Below are 24,978 nucleotides of genomic sequence, written 5' to 3' on the forward strand. Positions count from 1 at the left end.
AAAAACTGCTGAGCGTAGTCCTCAATGGTGTTACCAACAACCCACCCTACGAAATGGGTGCATCAAGAAAGCGGACTTTCTGGGTGTCACTCATCTGCGCAAGGTACAGCCGGGGGTGTCTCTCCTGGACCACTTCCGTGGACATCGTCCGACCCAGGGCCCGTGCCACCACCTTGGTCGCCTGTAGAGCGCTGTCAGTGGTGGCACAGAGATCCTGTATTATAAACGGGTCTGGGGGCGGAGACCAGCATGCAAATTTCATTCGCCAAATTTCATTGGCCTTTTCTATAGTAGTCAGAGTTGATTGGTTCTCAAGGGCAAACCCCAAGAGACCGCTATAGACTGTGCATTATAGTTACGAGGATAGTTCATCCTAAAGTAAAACTGTTCTTTGAGTATTATTTCAGGCATGTGTGATTTTTGTTTTTCCTGTGGATCCCAAGCGAAGATTTGACCGAATGTTATAGCATATGCTGTATTTTAAATACAATGCAAGTAAATGTAGACTGATTTTGAATTTGGGTGAACTGTATTATATACAGTTATATACTATATATTATTCTCTGTTAGCATGCTGCCTGTAGGCTATGCATGTGAATGACAGTGGAATTGCGCAATCGAGTGATTGTGGCTGCAAATAATTGGTAAACAAATACACAGAGAGTTTTTGTCTTTAACAAAACAGACAACTATTATTCCAATTTGTTATTTTCCTCTTCTTCTTTTGATGTTTTTGCAAATATGTTTTAGTTTGACATCTATTACACCACAAATATGGTAATAAGGTCCCTTAAGTGTTAGTTTTGTTTTGACGTGAGCTTTGCCACAGTCACATTTGAAGTGGCTAGAACTTTCCAATTGGGATTAAATCACTGCCTTTGTCTAAAAACTGCATAAAAACCCTGAATTCCCTGATAAATTTGTGGTTTAAAAGATTTCACTTTTAGACCAAATACCATAATTGCAATAAAGATAGACAAGCTTTTTATTGATTGCAGTCTGAACAAAACGCTAGGAAATTGTCACTATTGTTTCTATTTTAAAAATAGTAAAAAAACAGAGAAAAGTTTTAGTTGAAATGATAAAGTGAACATAATGGATAGGACATGCATTACCAACTGTATTATACTACAGCAAAGAAAGTTATAATTTTCATTGTTCTGAGTTTATTGATTGTGATCTGTTCTGAATGAAGGTATCTTACCACACTGTTCTAACCATACATGACATATTAAATCAATGAGGGATAAAAGACATCTCTTCCATGACAGTCTTTCATTAGCGACCTTTACCAGAATGAGGATTTTTCATTACATTACCTAATTTATTAATTTATATTTGGCAATAATATAGAAATATATATAGTAAAATACCCATAATACAGAATTCATGTCCTCCAGAACAGTCTGCATTTACATTTTAAATTAATTTTGTAAGAATAAATAGATACATGCACTTCTTAAAGCTTTCAGCTATGGTAGAAAAAAAAGAGCAATTGTTTAATATTCCATCATGTTAAATAGAAAGTTGAATAATACACATATAGTTTAGTCTGTTTGCTTATAAACAAGCTAACTGAAAAGTGTTTAAATTGTTTTTAGGTTCCCTGTATAAATATCCAGTCAGTGGTTGTTATAGGAACCATTTCTTTCAAATCTTTTCATAGTGAACTCTTTTCTTCTATTTCCTATGAACGCAAAGGTCATGGGTTCGAATCTAGGCTACACACATACTGAAAAGACATGTAAACACTAAATGCACTGTGGATAAAAGCGTCTGCCAAATGCATAAATGTAAGTGTAAAATGTTTTTTTCTAAGTTTGTTTACTACAAATAAATTAAAAAGACCAATGATTTCCTAAAACATGTCCTTATTCAACTGCTCAATAGCTGCTGGCACAAAGCCCTCTACAGTCAATCTAACATGACTTGACTCAAATACAAATCCTCAGATTCACGGCACAAGTGAGAGAAGGAGACGTTGTGGAGGTGCAAAAGTGATGACTGCACATGACACTTGACTGCATTGTGCTCACTGTCTATAGACATAGAAATACATATACCTCATCACTCCCTTATGGCTACTCTGACAACTTCTGTGGATGAGCTTTGGGATGCTGAAAAAGGTCTCTCCTCCAATTTAAAAAAAATAACTAGATGTGACACTAGTCACTTTATGACAACATATCTCACTGGGAGGTTGAAAAATGAAACATTTACTGCCACTGTGTCAGAGATTCTTACATGTGATATTTTTAGGTCAACTTTTAGAGAATATAAGTCGATAAATAAAAAACAGTATTATTTTATAATAAATTTGACCCATTGTGCCACACAAATCCAAATGCAAGAAATCAGCTCTGAATAAGTCCAAAAGACTATAATCCTAACCAGGCACCGAGGGCACCAGCACGTGTGCTGTCACTGTGTGTGTGTGCGAGTGTGGGTGCGTGTGTGTGTCTATGTCGATGTGTGTAAGTATGTATGCATATTGTGTGTGTGGAGCATTTGTATGTTTGTCTTTTGTGTTTTCACCTTTTTCTTGTTTTTACAGGTGTATGACTTTAGTTGTTTCACTTGTAGTCAACATGTGTCATGTACAGCTGCTTTGTAACAATGAAAATTGTAAAAAGCGCTATATAAATAAAGTTGAGTTGAGTTGAGTCAAAACACAGCATTACATGACACAGTACTGTGTCAGGAACACAATTCCGCACAATAAACACAAGAAAAACAGGGGTTTAGATAGACATAATATTTACGGGGAAGGAAAATCAGACAAGGAAGCAAATACTTAACACAAAAAGGACAAGAAAAAAAAGGACAAGACATATGACACCGATGATCAATTTTATACATTAAGTAATATTTGCCTATTAATAGTTTATGAATAGTTATAATAAGCATTTTTGACTATGTAACTCTTGCAGTGTATACAGTTAAGGTCATAATGAATGACAAGTTAAAAGATCTAAAGTATTTGTTGATGCCTTCAGTTGAGGCAGAGATTCATTTAGTTAGCATGTTGTTGGTGTGCTGTGCTATAGCAACCATAGTACGATGCATCATTGGCGAAACTAGGGGTGTTTTTAGACTGGGCTCGGAACCCGATTGCAATTGTTCCTGGCGCCTCCCGCAGCATTGGTTGGGTTTAACACTCTTATTGAACCCTGGTGCAATTGCGTTTATCTTACGTAATCACAAACGTGCATGCCGCATGACAGAAAACAGAACATGGGTCAATATTTTGTGTTTTTTGTTATTAATTTGGTACTATAATGCACAGCAAATGGCTCCTAGGTTTATTGTATGTACGTTGCATGCAGACGGCTTTCTGCTGCTTGCAAACAAACTATTAACGCATAAAATAAAATATGAAATGAATGCAAAGATTTGTGAAAATGGGAGTGGAGTCATATCTGTGTAAAGAGATAGCTCTTAAAGGGGCCGCATTCTTTAACATGACTCCAGTCTCTAATGTTAATCAAAGAAGAAAAGAAAAGAGGATTTAAATGTGTTTTGTAGCTTTAATGAGAATTCTTCTGTATTTAATTTAAAATTTTGCATTAAAGACTGTAGAGTGTTTGAGAACTTCATTCAATTTCTGAATATTTCCTACCTTTTAGACATGATAGTTCACAATTATATTGTTGAATGGCTATATTTAATGTAAAAATAATATCTATTTAATAGAGACACTGCAATTGCAGTACTAATATCAGAAGGTTGACTTCTATTCATAAAATGACGCTGTTAAAGAAATCTGTTGTTTCATTAATTGGAAGATTAAATGTAAAATTATTAGAATGTCAAATGATATTATAAAACTGGATAATATATAAAAATATATAATGTTATGTCGATTAATCGTGATAAAACAGTTTTTTTTTACAGATTGACAGCAATAATTAACCTAAATTTGCCGCTCTGACTGCACTTGATACATGCAAATATAATGCAGGCTCACTCTCGCTCGAATCCAAGGTAAATCATCAATGCTGTCATCTCTTACATGTTTTTAGTTTCTGCTAAGACATATGCGCAGGTTACTTTACCGAAGTGCGCACCCTGGTCTGTGTTGCTTTCACATTCACGCAAACTGCAGTTAGACTGCAACCGCTTTCAGACCACCTCCTTCAGGTAGTCTTGGGTTATGTACCTCGGTTCACACCAGACAGCTTGACAGCATTCACGTTAGCGTTCTTTGATGCGAACCATGCCCCATTCCGATATAAACTGCAAGTGTGAAAGCCACCTAACTAACGACTCTTGGTAAATGTATCCATAGGCCAGGGGTCGGCAAGTAAGTATGGCATCGGGCCAAAAGAACCAATTCGCCGCTAGATGGTGGGCCAGAACATAGTCAAAAGATAATTTAAGAAATTCATTGATGAAAAGTGCAACTAGAATAGCCTACATTCAAAAATGTAGGTATTTTAAAATGTTATATTATATATAATTAAATAAAAGTCATATAACTATTTAACGTAGTCTATTTAACGTATCGTATTTGACGTAATAGCGCAAGGGGTTACACTATTACGTTGTGTCATGTGACGTTAACCTTTAAGCTAGTGCTGTGTAGCAAGACCTTCATACTGTGCATATGTAAGCTTTCCTGTAGCTCAGTGGTGAGAGCTTTGCGTTAACAATGCAAGGATGTGGGTTCGATCCCAGGGGATTGCAAATACCTTTGTAAAAATGTATAGGATAAAGCAATGTAAGTTGCTTTGGATAAAAGCGTATGCCAAATGCGTAAATGTAATGTCTGGAACTTATCTCCGCTTCCTTTGGAAAGGCCCGCCCAAGAGGCCATATGACTGACTGGTAAAGCAACCAATCACTTTTCGTTTTGTTCCACATTATGAGACCATAATATGGAGAAAAGTAGACCAACACATGGAGAAATGCGGTCTTAAAACGTCAAGGCTGCATGTCTTCAAAGGCTGCATGTGTCCTCCGGAGATCAAATTTGTCGACCTCGGCAAGCATATGACATCGAGGTTTATTCAGGTTTTATTTCAGAAAAGCAACTGTTACATTGAGTAAGTGTCCCAAATGTTACAATGTTTTATTATCTGAAATGAGCCTGACTCAAACCTCTTGTCGCCTCTTGTTTGTAGTTGACGCGCATGCCGCTGCCGGTGTGCTATTATTTAGACTTCAGGTTCATGCAGTGTTCATGGGACAATAATCCAGCAGCAAAAATGTAATTCACCATGAGGGCTGAGCGAGCAACACTGAGATTGAGCGAGTGGAGTGGAATTTTAAGAAAGGTGCTCTCGCTCCGCTTCGCTCACATTCTCTGCTGGTGCGGGCCAGATATTATTGCTGGCGGGCCAGTTTTGGCCCTCGGCCGCCTTTTGCCAACACCTGCCATAGGCCATTTAATGGCCGCAAAAAACATATCTCAAAATAATGAATCCATCATCCTTAATATGCTTTGGTCAGGCATCCAGTCACATGAAATTATTCTTACACAGATATTAAGTGTATTCTTTTACAGAAATATTTAAATCAACAGGACCTACTGCAGTTTTTTAATACATTTGTTGGTTCATTCTGATGTCTCCCATGCTGAGATCTGAAGCAAAGCGTTGAAGTACTTCTGTACCATGTGACACCCTGCCATCTAAATCCCACTACACTTTACTGCATTTTGTATCATTATTGCCACCATGAATCGTTTTGAATCATGTTTCAGCCCCATGAGTGCAATTGAGTATTCCATCATGGGGATTCTATTACTTGGAATCTTAAAAAAACAACTGAAGCATTTAAATTGTGGTTAGTTGTACTTTTGACATTGTACACATATTACGAGAGGTTTATCATTTTAGAATATTAGAAAAACAATTATCATTGATCCAGTGTCATTTTTTAGAAGCACAATGGAACAGAGAAGTTTCCCTAATTGCAGAATAACCCACTAAAGCCATCTACAAATAGTCTGTATTGATTGGCTCACTTCTTAGACTACTCGGTGGCTTTAAGGTGCCCTTTGGTAAAGGATGTTGGCGCTGACAGCAGATTATGGAATTCAGTGTGTGGGGAGGATATGGCTGAACAGAAGTTTGGCTCACAGCGCTTCCCTCACAGATGCTGAGTAGGAACAGATATAATGAAAGGGTTAGGAAATTGTACTTGACACTGAGGACATCATTAACAATGTGCTTCAAGGGTCTAAAAAGTGCCAAAACATGAATATGATGGCACTTTGGCTTACTTGTTGTGAGTACTATTATTAACTTGAATCTGAAATAGAAATGAAATGAATTCCTGAAAATTGTATTTACTTGCGCATAAGCGCTTATTGAAACACTGACAGAATCCGGCATGTTGTGCAGATATGAGAAAGAGAGAGTTTCAATTTTGTTGGTCAGAAAAATTGCTGTTGCTTACAGTACATGCCATGGGGAGATTCTGACAATCGATCTTACTTATTATGTTGTTTCGAGGAAAATCATTATGCAACAAGTTGCGTGTAACATATTGCACTTCACAATTTTCAATGTCACACAATTTTTAGTATGTCAAACTATTCAAGGTGTTCCTGCCACTACCAAAAGATTTACTCTTCAAACGTTTGTCCCTGCGATATTCCAGATAGCTTTCTTTTCCCTCAAGAACAGCCCATATTGGCCTGTTTGCATTTCAAATTCACTGTTTTTATACGCCCATGCCATGCATAACAAAAAGATTGGCCTTACTCCTTAGATCTGCATCATGGGTAAGAAGCTTCAGATGTAGTGGGAACAAAATAATTTTTCCATTGTACCCTTACACAGTAGCACTGACACTATGTTAACAATGTTTAGATATACAATACATTAATAGCTAGGCCTGCCAAACTGAACCCGACTTAGTTCATATAGCACCCTTTTTATTTCTCGCTCTTGGCCATAATTGCCTTTATTTTTTAACAATTTTGTTTTATATGATAATTTTAAATATACAAAAAGTCCACAGTGCGATATTTAAATGACAAATGATGACTTGGAAACGTGCCATAAGCATCCTTTTTTCTTTATCCTCTAATCACAACTGTTGCTTTGAGGTATGAGTTATAGAATGAGATGGGTTGACCTTGACAGAGATAACAACTATTATTTTTTATAACTTTCTTTATGTTAGGCCCGGAAGACCTATAGTTTCATACAGTCATGTTACCATGATAATATTGTGGCAATTTTGCTATTGCGATTTCATGATATAGATAATATTGTTACATCCCTTTTTGGATTGTCAGAATAAAAAACAGGGGTGGAATGCTAGCCTGGAAAACCATGAGTTTTCCTGGTGGGATGCTGGCCCCCAGAATGCAACAGACCCTATAGAAGGGGAACCTAAACTTCATCAAAATATTACTTGGCAATACTTAAAGTTTCAGGACCTATTTAACGAATTGATGATTTAATAGGCCTAGAATCAATATTCAAATAAGGCTTTATTAATTTAGGAAACTGCTTCTTTCATTTTGTGTTTGAAAGAAGGGAAAATGACTTTTAATAAAGGACAACAAAGAACAAAAAAAGGTTATTTTTCAATGGAGCTCATTAGTTTATGGACTTTTTGTCACTCGAGGCACAACGCAGGGGAAGTAGCATTAGTGGGCTAATTAGTGCACATCTCTGTTATTGTCAGTGCCATGGTTGCTTTTCACTACTAATGAGCCACTCTTGCTGATATCACTTTCTGATTACTTTGATTTACTTGCTGCTTCTTCTGAAATAAATATAATCTCTATTTTTATTCAAATATCGTTGAAACAGATTTCAGCTTTAAAAACCACCTACTGTTGATTAGGTCGCCCTACTGACAAACGGCTTAAAGTACTTCAACCAAAAATTCAAACACTGTCATAATTTACTCACCATCAAGTTGTTCCAAACCTGCATACATTTTTTTGTTATGATGAACACAAAAAATGGACATTTCGGGGACATCATTGACTAGGACAGCCCCGATCTACAACGAGAAAATAAACGAATGTCGATTACATCATTATATTTTGTTGCGGTGAGCATTAAGACCAATCACAGTTCAGCGTATGAATAGAATGGCCAATCAGAAGCCTTTAAATAAATCACTGGTGAAGAAGAGCTGTGCTGAAACAGCACAACTGTAAACAGCCGCTTACAGATGTGATGTATAGGAAACAGTTTTACTGTGCAGAGTAGCAAGACTCTTTCATGTTTAACCTTAAGTCATTGAGTGATCATTTGATCGTTTTCTATATATTCCCGTAACAGTGAATGATTTTTGAAATCTTGCAGACCTCGGTAATGAGCGCCGGATGGTATTTATATACGACATTTCATGCTTCTCAGATTCGTTTCAATTTAAAGACAAATCAGCCTTGAACTTTTTGTTCTTTTTATTTTTTATAATTTTATAGTGTACTTTATGCTCTTAAAATTATATCTTATAATACTATACAATCCCGTGACCCGAGATAGTTCGGATAAGCGGTAGAAAATGGAATGGAATACTATACAATTGTTTTGTAAACGTTTTTGACACATTTGTTGAGCATTACACAGTCTTTGTAATCTTTGTAATCTCTTAACTTAAAGATGGCTTTTGTTGGTATTGATAATATTTTACTGTCTATACATTATTCTTATTGGTTGAATTAATTGAGTATATGTACTGTAAGTTTTTGACATAAAAGACATTACATTAACGTTTAATAAGGTTATTAAAAAAAACTGGCATTATGAAGGAAGAAAAAATGCCCCTGGAAATCACTTCCAAAATTTGCCCCTTATTGGAAATATTAATTTCGGAACAATTATGGCTATATCTGTTTGACTGAAATGAATATGAATCACTGATGTAGCATTTTGAATTAAGTCGGTTCAATATAAAACTGAAATAAAAACTAGCTTAGTAAGCTACTAGGGGTGTGATGAGATCTCGTGCCACGACCAACACGTGGGAAATTTCGAGCATTTTGATCGCATATGCTCCCTAAATTTTTTTTATGAATTGCTGGTGTGTTTTGGATCATTGTTCTGCTGCATCACCCAAATGCGTTTAAGCTTCGGTCACAAACCTATGGCCGGACATTCTCTGTTAGGATTTTCATGGTTCCATCAATTATGGCCAGTTGTCAAGTTGAAACTGCAAAGCAGCCCCAGACCATCACAATACCTCCACTTGTTGGTATGGTGTTCTTTTCATGAAATGCCGTGTTAGTTTTGAGTAAGATGTAACGGGACGCACACCCTCAAAAAAGTACAACCTTTGTTGGAGATGGTGGTCTAGTGGTTTAATAAAAGCTTTAGATAAAAGCGTCTGCCAAATGACAGTACACAAAATATTTGGATAAAAGTTTTGGAGATCATCAAAATGTTTTTTAGCAAATGTGAGACAAGCCTGTGTGTTCTTTTTGGTCAGCAGTGGTTTTCGCCTTGGAACTCTCCCATGGCTGCCATTTTTGCACAGTCTCTAGAGTTCTTTAGGTGTTGTTCTGGGATCTTTTATGACCTCCTGGACGAGCCGTCGTTGTGGTCTAAGAGTGATTTTGGTAGCCCGGCCACTCCTGGGACGGTTTACCACTGTTCCATGCTTTCTCCATTAGTGGATAATCGCTCTCACTGTGGTTAGCTGGAGTCCCAAAGCCTTAGAAATGGCTTTGTAACCCTTTGTAATTCCGCGCAATATTCGTCGTAAGTGCTTTTAATTTCAGCAAATAATTGCATGTTATAGTCCCGGTCTCTTTGTCTATTGAACGCAGCCATTTTTTTGAGTGTTTTGCCAGACAAGGGGGCATGTTCCAGCATGTTCACGTCGGAAAGTGACATCAATGCTTCCTCTAATCTCTCTGGAGCTATCATGACATGAATGATAGGTGTTCGGAGCGGAAGGTTTGCATATACAACTTACTTTTAGAGAAATAAGTACATTTAGACTTTTTGTAGGCTATATTAAATGCATGTGGTTAACTTTGGGTTTTGAGTCTGTTTAGACACTTCTAGCATCTTGAGCAGGTTTACCCCAGCCTGTTTAAGATTATGAAGGCATCCCACTGCAACTCCTTCTTCATAGCTTTCTGCAAATGATTAATCATCTCACACTGTTTATAATAAACATCAGCCCCTTTTTGAGCTAGAAATAAAATGCATCTGACATTAAATAATTGAATCAGGTTGTCAAGGCCTCAAGATTCCTATATTTAATTCAAATATTCACAATTTATCAGAGAGCCCAGATAAACAGTCTTGGCATATTATTCAGATTGCAAAGCAAAAGTTACCCACCGGTCACCATAACTATGGAAACATCTCAGAACTGATTATTCTTCTTTAACTACCATTAATGCTGTTTGTTCTACTGTCATTTTTGTCCAATAGAAAAATAGAATTTACTTAATACTTTTTGCCATTTTAATACTAAAATTAATACTTACAGCAGTCCATAAATCCGAAGTCTTTTGTTGAATAAAAGCTCTTAAAGAATTTTTCGTATTCATTTTTCGTATCATATTTTATTTTAGCAGCCAGTCACAAATGGACTTCCATTGTTACATGACCTATTCAATGCCTGGCCTAAATGATAAAGAAATAGTTTATCTTACATATATATATATATATAATTTACTACAATATATACATAATTAAATAAGATGCTGAGTAGAATGTTTAAGCTTTTTATACTGTAAGAGTTAAGACTTTCGTCATGTCTTTTCCACAACTGTTGAAACTTGCATACTTTATTATACACACTATGTATTGAAATGCTAAATACCATCTTTTTTCGGCCTTGTTCACGCACAAACTCGTAGTGATTTTCTCACATGTCTTGTGAGTCAAGACTGACTGTCATCCAACTGAAAGTTGTGAATTAGAATCACAATGTGCTATTTTTAGTTCACACCTTCTTTTCCCTTCATATGATCAAAGGCACATTGTTGCATGACTCAATCTTTATTTGACGCATTATTGTGACTGCAAATGAGGCATCTAACATGAGGTTTTCTACAGACTTCAGTGTTTAATTAGTGGTTGAGATAAACAAGAGTTCTTATTTTGTGGCAGTTTTTTGTATTTTTACTGTTGATTTTGTCAGCAACAGTTTTGGGATTTAGTTACCATTCATTGAAGTAAAGAAAAGAATACATGTTTTGCTTGACAGCACACGTCTGCAGTGTATGATGGCTCCGACATTGCCACAGCTGCTGAACACGGCCACTCAAATCAATGCTATAGATGCTCTCTTCGCTGCTTCTATAGATGCCTAATCTATTTTGGGCAGATGCTTTTTGACAGTCTAAGTCAAAGAGTTCCAATAACTGAAGATGAATAACAATTAATTTTTTACCCTTGTCAGATAACTGGCCTTGTCTATAGTCTACAACAAAACAAAGTACGACATGCAGTAGCAGTAAACGCATGGATAAACACAACTGAACAAAACATAAGCATTTTGCGAACATACCCATGGTAGAAACCCAATGCACCGTGTGGCCGCAAGGGGAATTTTTTTTGAAAACAATTATGTTTATATATTTAAAGACCCAGTGAAATGCCTTGAAACGAGCCGCATTATTTGATGCATTGATGTTATTTCAACTGAAAAAGGAAGATATCACAAGAAATATTGAGTGGCTCTTCCCCCCTTTCTTTTAAAATAACCAATAGCAAAACTGCATTTTACAGCGTGATTATAGAAGTCTAATGGAAAGATTAGGAAGACCACTCATTCCAGCGATTGCTTTCTTCGCGGATTTGACCCTATGACCTTCAAATGATAGGCTCTCTTGTGTCTTTTCTCTGAACCAAAGAACACTCACATGACACTGACGCAAAATAAGACTATTCGCCCCAGTGGACAACATTTTTTCACTGCCTTAATCTTTCCTTGGGCCGGAGGCATAAACTGCTTAGAGTAGTTTTAGAAGTTAGTCATCTCATTGAAATATATAATTAATGATTATTTAAGCAAATTAATCTTTTACCAATTTAGGGCATTTTCCTAACTTTGGGAAACTTTTATTTTAGAGACTTATTTTAAGTCCCCGTTAACCAGAAGTTTCGATCGTTTTTACTTCCGTACTTTGACACATTTCCAAGCTCCGCCCAAGACGTCTAGTTTACGTAATTTGAGATGTATAGTCATTTCAGGGCAGAAATGCATTTTAACGGAAGATAATGACCCTATTTACTATAAACGCTGCAATATTTCATGAAAAATTAATATTGTCATTTTTAAATTTACTGGGACTTTAAGAGTAATGAGATATTGGAGGGTTTTTGCTATATTGCATAATAATGGAATGGTTATAAAATTGGCTTTATTTTAAGAATAAGTTAAATCATTTCTTATTTCCTATAATTGTAGGATAATCTATGACTTCCGCATGTTATCGACATATTTTAAGAGGTTCAAGGTCCGTTCACACCACAAACAATAATATCCACAATACACAGTTGAAATAATTTTCAGGGCTTTTTTCCAGGTAAAATAGATTAAAAAATATGTGAAAACTAAGTGAAAAATAAATAAAACATTTTTATCCATTGGTGTGGCCCCAATATAATTATCATTATAGTTATTTTTACAGTTGCCGTTCTTGGTGTACACTAGCCTTAGCTCAAACATCACTCTAATCATTAAATAAATGCAGAACATAGATCAGATCACCAAACTTGATATTCTTGGACACTGTGCCACGTGTTTTTACACTTTCAGGATGTTTAAAATACAGTATATAGTATTTAAAAATCCAGATCTTACAGTATTTTCACTGGCACAGACAAAATGGCCACTACCCAGCGAACTCTGTATAACTGTAGTGTACAACTGTGCCCTGGACCAAATGTAAAGTCAATAAAGCACTAGAAGTAACCGGATACAGGCCAAAACAGATATGAAAGCTGGGAAGCGAGAACCTGTTCCAAACCCACTAACATCCTGGGAACCAGCAAGACTGTAGCAGCCGAGAAAACGTCAGCAGAGGAAATTAACAGCCGTTTCATTGGAGTAGACAGGATGAATCTGATTTAACTTGCATGATACGCTTTACATTCATTACATGGGGATAAGTGAGGGGGCTCTGGGATTGGGACGACAGCCAAACCGCTGGTTCTCATAGCCGTTTTATAACTTAATATGTACCGTGAAACCTTACAAGAGATGTCTCACATGCCACTGGCATCCAAACGTCTGCTGGCTGGGTTTGTTAATTAAGGCTTTGGCTTGAGCCCGGAGCTGTGGTTTGTTCTATATAGCAAAGGCAGCTTTGATGTTGTGACAGATTCTTTTTTATTTGCGAAACCGAAACGATACATATGTGATCAGACTGAATGGTGTGCCCGGTTGATTTTAAAGAGGGTTTGTAAAAATGCCATCCTTTGGGATATAATGCATTTTTTTATGCAACTGTTTGATCTTTTGCTTAAAATGAAACACATAATAATTTTAACAAGCCATCACATGCTACATCTTAACATCTTATAGCCAGTCATTGAACTTTCATTTCTTTGCAAAGATTACATCTGTTTAGTTGATAGAGGTCATAACATCTCTTTCAAAGGCTGGCCTGCGACAAATGCACATCGACAAATGGCATGCTTAAAGTCAACATGAAATCAAAGATGACATTTTTGTTCCTAGTCCTATTCTGCCCAGTCATTCATGTTTCATCAAAAATTCTAAATAAAGTTATGGTAATTTTTCATCAAAATGTTATCATAATTGTGCTCCGCATTAAAAGATATTTAGATTTTCAGCTGTTTCTGGTGTTACATAGGCCACATTGGCAAGGGTAGCCTGAACTAGTGCCTGTACTCTGTTTTACATTGCAATATTTCACTTAAAATTATGAAGTTTCGTGGTAGGCTTTTACTGTATATACTTAACTAAAATAATGTTTTTTCAACATAATGATTGAATGACAAATTGTGAGGCTGTTGATGTGGAATAACTCTTTTGGTCTCCAGGAGCGCCGACAGGAAGTTATCTGAAGGAAGACATGGGCCACTGGCAACTACATGCTCACTATTACCCCCCTCTGCTGCGCTCTGCCAACATCCGCAAGTTTATGGTTGGTTATGAGATGCTAGCTAATGAACAGAGGGACCTAACACCTGAACAGGTATGTTATCCTTTCACTGTGGCGCCATCTCAAATTTTACTGATGTTGTAACAATTTATAATTACTATGTTATTATATGTTTTATATGTAATATGTTTTATTATTATTAATATGTTCAATACTTGCATGGTTTCCTTTATTGCAGCCTTTTTGTAGAATTAGAGGTCCAGTTTTTGTAGAGGATCTATTGACAGAAATGCATATAATATACATAACTGTGTTCAGAGGTGTTTAGAGACCTTACATAATAAAGCATTATGTTTTATGTCGCTAAATTGCCCACTTTGCTCCTTTAAGGCAGACAAAAATATGTATGTTTGTGTGTGTGAATTAATTTAAATAAAGATAAAGTTTACACAAAACCATTTTTTTACACAAATATTTGAGTCCGAGCTTGGTGGGCTATTGGCTCACTGTGTCTAACATACTAAATCTAGGAGAGGAAATACAAAGAATGAGCCATTTTAGGGGTTCAGGTCAGGTTCAGTGTAAAAAATTGAACAGTGTAAGTTAGGTCAGGACGGTTCACAGAATCTCATTCGGGCTTCAGTTTAATCCTTCTGCAGACCTCTAGACTGTATTCTTTCCCTTACTCAGGCGTATTATATATTTCTTTCCACTGCATTTAGAGTTTTTCCTAAGTTTCCACTAAACCTTATCTCCCCAACTGTTCACAGTTCAACACCCAAGTTGTAGATAACCTCTTTCTTTCTGCCAAGTTTTCATGACCTAACATCCCATTTTTTTTGGCAAAAGCCACAGATCTGAACGGCTTTGAAAAAAACAACTGCTGCCGTCAGGTTTTTTAATAATTGCCTAGTGTTTTTTGTGCTTCCTGCAGGGTTTCAACAATGGGGTCCTAAAGCGCTTCTGGGCCCCGTAAAAAATGTCAACCTCTACAATTTGTGATTGTAAATCTACAATTACTTATTTTCCCAGCCCTTGCACACCTATTCCGCATGCTCCGTCAAGTCACGTGGCCTAAGTGTTTCTGTCAGGCACACCCACTTCAGGGTGACCCTGTTCAGTCTGATCCTGTCAACATAGGGGAGCAGAACAGAAATTGAGTCCCCTATTTTCCTGTCTCCCATTTCTCGTTTTTCGAAGGTAAGAGGATAAAGGGCAGCACGACACGCTCTTGATTGATGCCCATCTGGTCGTATTGATTGATAGCTTGATCAAATTACGCCCCTTCTATCCGGAGGCTGTCAGGACACGCTGATCCGTCACAGAGTGACTCTGTTCGTCTCGCCAGCCGAGGTCCAATCGACAGCCCGCCTTCTGACAGCAATCCGAGCCCGTTTCACACTCCTTGCAAACCCAATTCCCCCCTCACAAGTTTGTTTACCTGAATGTGAAATTTATCAGTTTCCAGTGAGCTTTATCAGTCCTAGACCAGGACATCTGTTTCTCCCGGCTAAATATAAGTGAGAATGGTTTGGCCACAATAAATTCCACATGGTTTAGTTCGTGTCATTGGTGGGAAATTGAACGGCGATTGTTAAACGTGCATGCATGTGCGCCCCATGAATAGGCAATGTGCATAGGGTGACTAGATTCCCAGTAAAGTCATGACAGTCATGTTTTTACTTGTGTTCCAATTAACTTATGCCATCTATATCAGTCATTTATTTAAGTTAAATAGTCCTTTATCGTTATTGTGGTCTTTACACACCGGTGGGGAAGCTTTTACAGCAACAGGAAAGGATTTTCATGGACTTTCTATGTAATGTTTCGTCTGTGTTACATGAAAAGAAACTCTTATAGTTTGGAAATGACACGGAATGATACAGAATTATAATTTTTTATAAGCTATCCTCTATATCATTGCTTTCATATCCTGGTCTTGAAGACCCACAATATTTCTGGTTTCATAAGTCCCCCTTATACCGAAAAATATGAAAAAGAAAAGGTCAATCTTTGGCCCAGTAGCTGAAAGATTCATAAAGCTAAAGACCAGGTTTGAACCTGGTTCATCCACATATAGGCAGCGGCACTCAGTAAGTCCAACCTCACTTACTACCCACAAGTCTGTGTTTCCACACTGTCCCTGGTGCAAGCAAGCACGTATGCATGTGATGCTTACTGCCAATCATTATGTGATTTTAGCAGGAGCGCAAAACCCAATGCGGCCGCTGCTCAGACTTCATGACTGAGAGGCTTTCATTTGGAATATCCTGCAGCTCCTCTGGGGTGATTTAATGCGCTGTAACATTTATTAAGGCTTTATGAATGCAGCTCTCCCATGGCGGCCCAGCTGCCAGTGTTTATGAGACTGACCTCTCACTTTACTGCGGCAAACGTTCCCCGTCAAACTGTAGCGCGTCATCAATCGGCGAGAAGATTGTTGTGGCTGGGAGTTTGGATCATAAGGTGACACGGGCGCTAGGACGCTTAAATGCACCCCCTGCAGGGCCTTATCTTAGCAAAGGGCGGCCGACAGGTGGTTACTCTGCTGTGTGGTGTAGACGCAAATACTTCACAATCTGTCGCTTAGGGCTGTGGGTCACACTGTGTGTTTTCCATAATGCGCTTTTAAAGCAATTTTGCTTTTTGCCAGCTGTTTTCTTTTTATGCATCTCACCCAGTAAGCAGCAAAGGGCCAAGCATATTCAAAAAATCAAAACTGTATTTAGCTATTTTCAATAATAATGTCCTGATTTTGTCTGTGCCTATGTGAGATATTTCTTTTAGGGTTTTTGCAGCAAAAAAAACAGATTCATGATTGATAATACAACTAAACAGACTGTTTGTACTACTACAAGAGTTCTATGTTGTCATGATTACATGCAATATGTTTACAGTTTGATGTTAATACCACAAAAATATCTGATTATACCAATTCAGTTGCCACAGATGGGCTGGCTGGACCCAGCAGAAATAGTTGTAATAAAAATATAACATGCATTATATTTTGATCAATACTACCATATTGTATTATTGTACCATATTGTAGCCCAAAATATGTAAATGTTAAGGGGTTTACTAACCACATAATTGTGCATTCAGAAAAGGAACATGTGAATAATTTTATTATAGATTTACATTTACATTTAGGCATTTGGCAGACGCTTTTATCCAAAGCAACTTACATTGCTTTATCCTATACATTTATACATAGGTATTTGCAATCCCCTGGGATCGAACCCACAACCCGTTGTTAACGCAATGCTCTTACCACTGAGCTACAGGAAAGCTTTTAAAACTTTTAGAAGGGAGAAGATCCTGTGTCCTATATCTTTTGTCGGTGGCTTAAAGGATATGTATATAGTCACTCTCTACTGTGTTTTGCTATATATATATTAGTGGTGGGCCGTTAACGCAGTGAGACTCTTATCGCGCGATAAAAAAAATGTCGCCGTTAATCTATTCTCAAAGTTGGGTTGGGAGCTGGGTCTATACTACGCAAGCTATGATGACTTTCACCTTGATATTTTAGCGCGGATGTATACCAGCTTAACTGCACTGTACGGGGCGAGAACGAGATTTTTCAACTCGCGTCATTCGCGGAAGCAGAAGCCGCCTCATCATCTTATAACCAGGGCTTCATTCGCGCGATTCGCGCAGCAAGTAGGTCTATTGGCTCTTTGAATTAACATATAAATCACTCGCGCTTGACACGCCATTCGCGTTTGGTCTGAACACAACATAACGTTACTGTGAAATTACCGCATCAAACGTGACGTGCTAACATGGATGCAGCTTTGAAGCCGCCGGGTTTGCTTCAGGTAATATTAATTTTTAAGAAGCTTCCCAATAGAAACATCGACAAGACTAATGTTGTTTGCACCTTGTGCAATGCGGAATTGGTTTAAAAAAACACTTTCAACAGGTACTGGTCTAGCTTTAGTTGAAACCAGTAACTTTGTATTGAGATCTAATGTATTATGGCTCCTGTATGACATATCGCTTGTTGCTCCCTCACTCTTTGTAAATCGCTTTGGATAAAAGCGTCTGCTAAATGACTAAATGTAAATGTACTGTAGGAGCTCTTCCAGTCTCAAGTACCACCTAAACGCAAATCATCCCTTGGCTAATGCGGAAGTAAACACAAGTTCATCTTATTGAACATAATTTAATTTTCATCACCAATTATCATAGTAGAACAGCTTTCTCAAGCAGTTTGGGATGCATTTTGGAAACAGGAGATTTGCCACTGGTCTAATGCGCCACCTGGCTTGAGAAACCCGTTCTCAAAGACTTACTTTTAGTCATTATTTGGGTAGCACACATATTCTGAATGCCTTCGGCAGAATTCAAATGAGCCATTTTATTCTAGATTAATCTAGATTAATCTTGGAATTAATCTAGATTAATCTAGATTAAAAAAATTAATCTATGCCCACCACTAATATATATATATATATATATATATATATAAATATACAGACGTGCTCAATTTTGTTTGTACCCCTCCACAAAAAACGAAGAATGAACAATTTTCTCTGAAATAACTTGAAATTGACAAAAGTAATTGGCATCCATCATTGTTTATTCTATATTGAATAGAAATCAGACTTTGCTTTTGACTTTTTTTTCAACATTATATTGTAAAAGTTAAACAAATGGAAATGTCATGGACAAGAATGATGGGACCCCTAACCTAATACTTTGCACAACCTTTAGAGGCAACACTACAAGCAAATTTTTTCTGTAGCTCTCTGTACCTGTTAACAGGTAGTTTTCCCACTCTTCCTGAGCAAAGTGCTCCAGGTGTCTCAGGTTTGATGAGTGCCTGCAAGTTTCCAGACTGCAAGTTTCAGCTCTTTCCATAGATGATCAATAGCATTCAGTTTAGGACTCATAGGAGGCCACTTCAGAATAGTCCAATGTTTTGTTCTTATCCGTTCTTGTGTAATTTTAGTCGTGTGTTTTGGGTCATTATACTGTTGGAGGACCCATGACCTGTGACTGAGACAGAGCTTTCTGACCCTGGGCAGTACGTTTCGCTCCAGAATGCCTTGAGGTTTCATTGTGCCCTGCACAGATTCAAGACACCCTGTGCCTGATGCAGCAAAGCAGCCCCAAAACATAACCAAGCCTCCTCCATGTTTCATTGTAGGTATGGTGTTCACTTCTTTGAAAGCTTGAATTTTTCATCTGTGAACATAGAGCTGATGTGACTTGCCAAACACCTCAAGTTTTGACTCATCTGTCCATAGGACATTCTCCCAGAAGGATTCTAGCTTGTAAATATGAATTTTAGCCAATTCCAGTCTGGCTTTTTTAAGTTTTTCATTCAAAAGTGGAGTCCTCCTGGGTCTTCTTCCATGCTCAACAAGCGACGGATGGTGCGATAAGAAACTGACTTACCTTCACCTTGGAGTTCAGCTTGTATCTCTTTGGCAGTTATACTTGGTTCTTTTTCTACCATTCGCACAATCCTTCTGTTCAATCTGGGGTGGATTTTCCTCTTGCGTTCGCGCCCGGAGGTTGGCTACAATTCCATGGACCTTAAACTTCTCAATAATATTAACAACTGTTGTCACAGGAACACCAAGCTGCTTGGAAATGGTTTTTATTTTCTTTCTGAGCTCTTCAGACAACTCTATCCTTCGCTCTCTCTGGTCGATGTACAGTGTGGGGCAATATGTATTTAATATCATCACTCTTCAGCAGGAATGAAGCATTATTTCAATGAGCTGTAATGTTGTGTTCAGACCAAACGCGAATGGTGCGAATGAATCACGCTATTCGCGCGTAGTTGGACGCTTGAACATTTTGAGTTTACTCACTAAATTCGCTTCATTGCAGACGCGAATTAGCATCATGGGAGGGGCTTCTGCCAGGCGGCTCCAGTCCCGTATATAAATATATATTGCTTAAATTGTGTAAAGATCGTTTCTGACAACTTGCCACATTGTCCGACCTCCTCACTCACTTTCTTCCAAGCAAGATCCTTTTTATTTTCTGTTTCGATAAAAGTAGGATGTATTGTACAGCAATTTTGTCCTCCATTGTTGTTTGGGATTTCTGCCTCCGCTCGCTACATCATAATCACCTCACTGCTAGAGCAAGCTCCTGATTGGTTAACGCGGGGCCAATTTTCGCCAAAGTTCAGACTTTTCAACTCGCGCGGAGCGCACGAATCACGCAAACGCTCAATTCGCATGATTTATGGCATTCGCGCAGTCTCATTCGCACGATTCATGCCGCAAGTAGGTCTAGTGCGTCTTTGCATTGAATTAACATGTAAATCACTCGCGCTTGACACGCCATTCGAGTTGGGACTGAACACAACATAAGAGTACTAACAAATTTAAGCACGTCTGTATATATACTGTATATTTATCTCAATTTCTGTGGAAATTTAACTAGTTTGCTATCAATATGCTCTAAGGCAGGGGTTCCCTAACTTTTCAGACCACGACCCCCAATATTAGACTGCTGACGACCCCCGACCTCCCCCTCCTTTCTCCTCTTTGTGTTTTCCTCCGACAGCTTGTAAGGATTTGCGATTTGGTTACATACTGACAGAGCTAAAACAAAAAGGAACACAATCTCTAAGCCAGGCTATTTTATTAACAAATTATGGACAAAAACAAATACATCCCATAACTGTGAAATGCCTAAAGACAGAATACGAACAAGCTGCCTGTAACACGCATACAACAATAACTTTGTATTCAGAAAAAAACGCCTAATGTGATGTATGGGCGCTGTGCGCGGAGCAAAGCAGATCGCCACCCGCAGATCATCTTCCACGTTAAGCCGTGAACTGTGTTTATTCTTAATGTAAGTCAGCGCGGAGAATGTCTTTTCGCATAAATACTGTACGTTGAGCCAATTTGCATGAGTACATCCAACGCGGCTTTCGACGGCTGTGGATATTCCAGCGCAACAGAAACCCAGAACTCATCCAGCGTCTTGTTGTCAAATGCCGTCCTCAGGATTCGATCGGATGAAAGTTCTATCAGCGCATCTTCCATATCTGACGCCAGATTATTTTCCGTGGTTACATTAAATGGTGACTGTAACAAATCTCAATAAAATGGAAGGAAGGAGGCGGGAACCGGCAAACATTTAAACATTTAATAAAGTAATATAACAGCCGGCGGCCCCTCACGGACGACCGCCGGCGAACAAAACATAATATAAATACAAACATAACATAAGTTCGGGCCCGGTCCTCTCTCTTCGACGGTCCGGTCGCTCGTTCCTTTTATATTCTCCCATCTACTACGTGATTCGATGGGTGATGGGGGTATGTAGTAGAGTAGGCGGGGCGAGACCGTGGTTCGAGTCCGGTGAGTAATTGTGAATTAGCGCCAGCTGTGCGCACACCGGCCTCGAACCACGGTCTCGCCCCGCCTACTCTACTACATACCCCCATCACCCCTCACAGGCCGGGGGGTACCCCCGCGACTGTGCAAGCTCCCTCCCCCTCCCTCGGGGGGGGGTGGGGTGGGGGGTATGCAGCGACGAGACGAGACAACGGAGACGGGAGCCCTCGGAGCGACCGGAAAGAGAGAGGGGAGAGAGGAAAAAAAAAATCTGGTTCCCCGACATGCTGCCGCTCGTTCCTCAACCAGCCGGAGTACTCTCCTTCGCGGTGCCTTGCGGTGGCCCTGGGGCTTCGGTGGACGGCTCGACCGTCCGCCCCTGGCGGCCGGCGGTGGCTCCTCCTTTATCCGGGAGTCTGGGCGGGTTCCCCGTCCCCTGTTCCTTCCCCTTGGGCGGACGGACGCAGGCTCCGGCCTCTGGCAGGCGGTGGCTCACCCGGCACTTCCGCCCCCTGCTCCTCCCCCTCGGGGGACGGACACAGGCTCCGGCCTCTGGCGGACGGCGGCAACCCCCCCGCTCCCACTTGGACGAAAGCCACCCCACCTCGACCCAGGGGCGCGGCAGCAAAGGTCGCCGTTCCACCGAAGTTTTGACGGTGGCCGCACTGTGCACTTCCGTTTCCCCAGAGCCACCGCTTCGGGCAGCCACTGGCGGACGCCCTTCGTCCGCGCTGCCCGAACTCTCCGGCACCGCGAGGCCACTCGGCGGCGAGGACTCTCCGACAGCATGTCTCTCCTTCCTCCCGGGTTTCGGCACCAATGTAACACATCTCAATAAAATGGAAGGAAGGAGGCGGGAACCGGCAAACATTTAAACATTTAATAAAGTAATATAACAGCCGGCGGCCCCTCACGGACGACCGCCGGCGAACAAAACATAATATAAATACAAACATAACATAAGTTCGGGCCCGGTCCTCTCTCTTCGACGGTCCGGTCGCTCGTTCCTTTTATATTCTCCCATCTCCTACGTGATTCGAGCCCGGTGTGCGCACAGCTGGCGCTAATTCACAATTACTCACCGGACTCGAACCACGGTCTCGCCCCGCCTACTCTACTACAGTGACCTTATCCAGTCATATTGGTCGGGAAGTTTTATTTCCAGTTTATTTTAATTATCCTAAATTTATACTCGCATCATTACAACCTTTTTTATCATATACATTTTTTTCTTTAATAAAGTTTCTGTAAATCATCTCGCGACCCCCCGACCCCCACTACTGGGTCGCGACCCCCACTTTGGGAACCACTGCTCTAAGGGAGTCTTTTTTAGGGAAATTACACCTGAATACTATATATTTTTTTTTTTTGACTAATGTATGCAGGGTCCCTGTACACTATATGATCTGTATCTCTGTTTTATTTTCCAATGTCCACAGGCTGCAGAACAGTTAAGAAAGCTCGGAGAGGAACATTATAAGATGTTGAAGACAGAAGCAGGTGGAGGAGAGGAGAACTAAGACAGTAAGACCTGTCTGCCATCATCTGCCAAATAATGAGGATATAAAACTACTTCTGAACAACTTTTATATTGTTCTCATTCAAGTTAGAAATTTGAAACCAAAGTTTTTGTTGAAGGCCACAACATAAAGGCCACACAGTGAGTGGTAATGTCACTTACGGTAAACAAAGGGAATGAGTAGAAATTTTAATGTAGGCTACACAATAAAACCTGTCTGGCTGACTGACAAATTTGATCAATAAATCATATCAATGTCAATGACCTCACTAAGGGTTACATTAAATATTACTCTGTTGTCTAACTTATACTGCACAAATTTGAACCATTACGTTGTGTAGCTTGTTGAGTTGGGAAAAAATGCTTGGACATTTTTAACGCAGCATTTGATCTAAACGGCCCAAAACCAACTGTTGGTTAATAAATTAACCCAAAAAGCTGCAGTGTTGCAACACCCAAATTCTGTTTTGTCAGCTTCAAATAACAATTCACTAGAATTTCACTAATGCATGTGGTAGCACTTTATTTTGTGGTGCCCTTGTAACACGTTACATGTTACGACGGCGTTTTAGTGCCATGAAAAAATAAAAAAAATCCAAGATTTCGAGATTAAAGTCGAAATGTTACGAGAATAAAGTCCGACTGTTACGAGATTAAAGTCGAAATGTTACGAGAATAAAGTCGAAATGTTTCGAGAATAAAGTCGAAATGTAACGAGAATAAACTCGTCGTAATACGTATTTTGTTTATGTGAAAGTTGTAGTTTAAGAGTTTAAGATCGTCATCTGAACCAGTGAGTTAGTTCTTAGTTCATTTTTGATTTTTTCTTCTGAATAAATTCAGTTTCCTACATAACCACTGCAGTGTCCTTTTACTAATTATAACTCCGTGATGATGCGCCAAAAGACAAAGAATTTCCTTATTGCTAAATCCTAATCTAAAGTAGGATTTAACCAAATCCTCCACATCCATTGTTTCTAGAAATTCTGTTATTTTTCTCAAAATATTACGAGTTTATTCTCGTATTTCTACGAGTTTATTCTCGTAACATTTCGCCTTATTCTCATAATATTTCGACTTTATTCTCAAAATCTTTTTTTTTTTTACGTGGCACTAAAACGCCGTCGTAACATGTATTTACCATAGTATTTACTATAAGTTATGCATAATTTCATGTAACTCACCCTTAACTAACCCTATAGTAGGTATATAAGTACATGTAGTTAATTTGTATTACTCAGTACTTAAAGTATAATCACACTCTAACACGGGCACTGTAACATAAAGTGTAACCATGCAATTTCACTAGATTCTCACTTATCAGCAGTATTTTGACTTTACAAAACATACATTTCAGACACCTCAAATGTCTCACAAAGCCATTTCTCTCAAGAAACAGTAGATGGGGAAGTGACGGGGTTTAACTAACTAGAAAGATATAGCTTTTAAAATAATTATAAATTTAAACAAATATGCAAATGAGTGATGATGTTTACTTTTACAGCTTACTATTAGAGTTATGTTGTTATCATTTTTGGTGTGATTATTTGAGACAGCATCTACCATTCATGAATCCTAGATACTGGATTCAAACGATAAAATGCATATAAAAATACAGTATATAAAAAAATATATACGTGGCATGATACCAGTTTTAACAATAATTGTTGTTGATATTAAATTGTTGAAATGCTCTCTCTGTGTCCCTATACACATATCTTTTATGTGTGATTGTTTGTGTGAAACAAAATTAAACATGAATTTGACTGATTGTAAATACTATTGTGAATTTTTTGGCAAAGATCGCATTCGCACATTTTAATGATGAAATCTACACAATATATCTATATTTTAGGTCTTATATATGAGATTTCCTCATGAGATCATAAGAATATGAAATGTTGCCAGGTGTGGTAACTGGTAACCAGAGCATCTATCAATGCATTAGCAATCACGCATCACACCCTCACAATTGCTTAACAACTCCCTGGTAGCTTCCGAGAAAACCTGAAAACTGTAAAAATGCCCTAGGAACCACACACCTTCAAGGCAACAGCCCAGAAAGCCTTTAAACTACAAAGCAATGCCACTCGCCTATACAAGCACCACTCACAATTCCTTGTTAAAATATGAAA

At 38.7% G+C, this 24,978-nt stretch overlaps 1 protein-coding gene across 2 annotated transcripts in view; it reads left to right on the forward strand.

Moving 5' to 3' along the window:
• Positions 1-24,614, forward strand: part of galt (galactose-1-phosphate uridylyltransferase) — a 96,376-nt gene extending 71,762 nt beyond the window's left edge. For both annotated transcript variants that reach the window (XM_056736250.1, XM_056736249.1), the window contains exons 10-11: positions 13,947-14,101; positions 22,764-24,614. In XM_056736250.1, the coding sequence (XP_056592228.1) occupies positions 13,947-14,101; positions 22,764-22,844 (236 nt within the window). In that variant the 3' untranslated portion in view covers positions 22,845-24,614. The remainder of the gene's footprint in view (positions 1-13,946; positions 14,102-22,763) is intronic.
• Positions 24,615-24,978: the final 364 nt, after the last annotated feature.

Source organism: Triplophysa dalaica, chromosome 22 (genome assembly GCF_015846415.1).
Source record: "Triplophysa dalaica isolate WHDGS20190420 chromosome 22, ASM1584641v1, whole genome shotgun sequence".
NCBI classification, from domain to species: domain Eukaryota; kingdom Metazoa; phylum Chordata; class Actinopteri; order Cypriniformes; family Nemacheilidae; genus Triplophysa; species Triplophysa dalaica.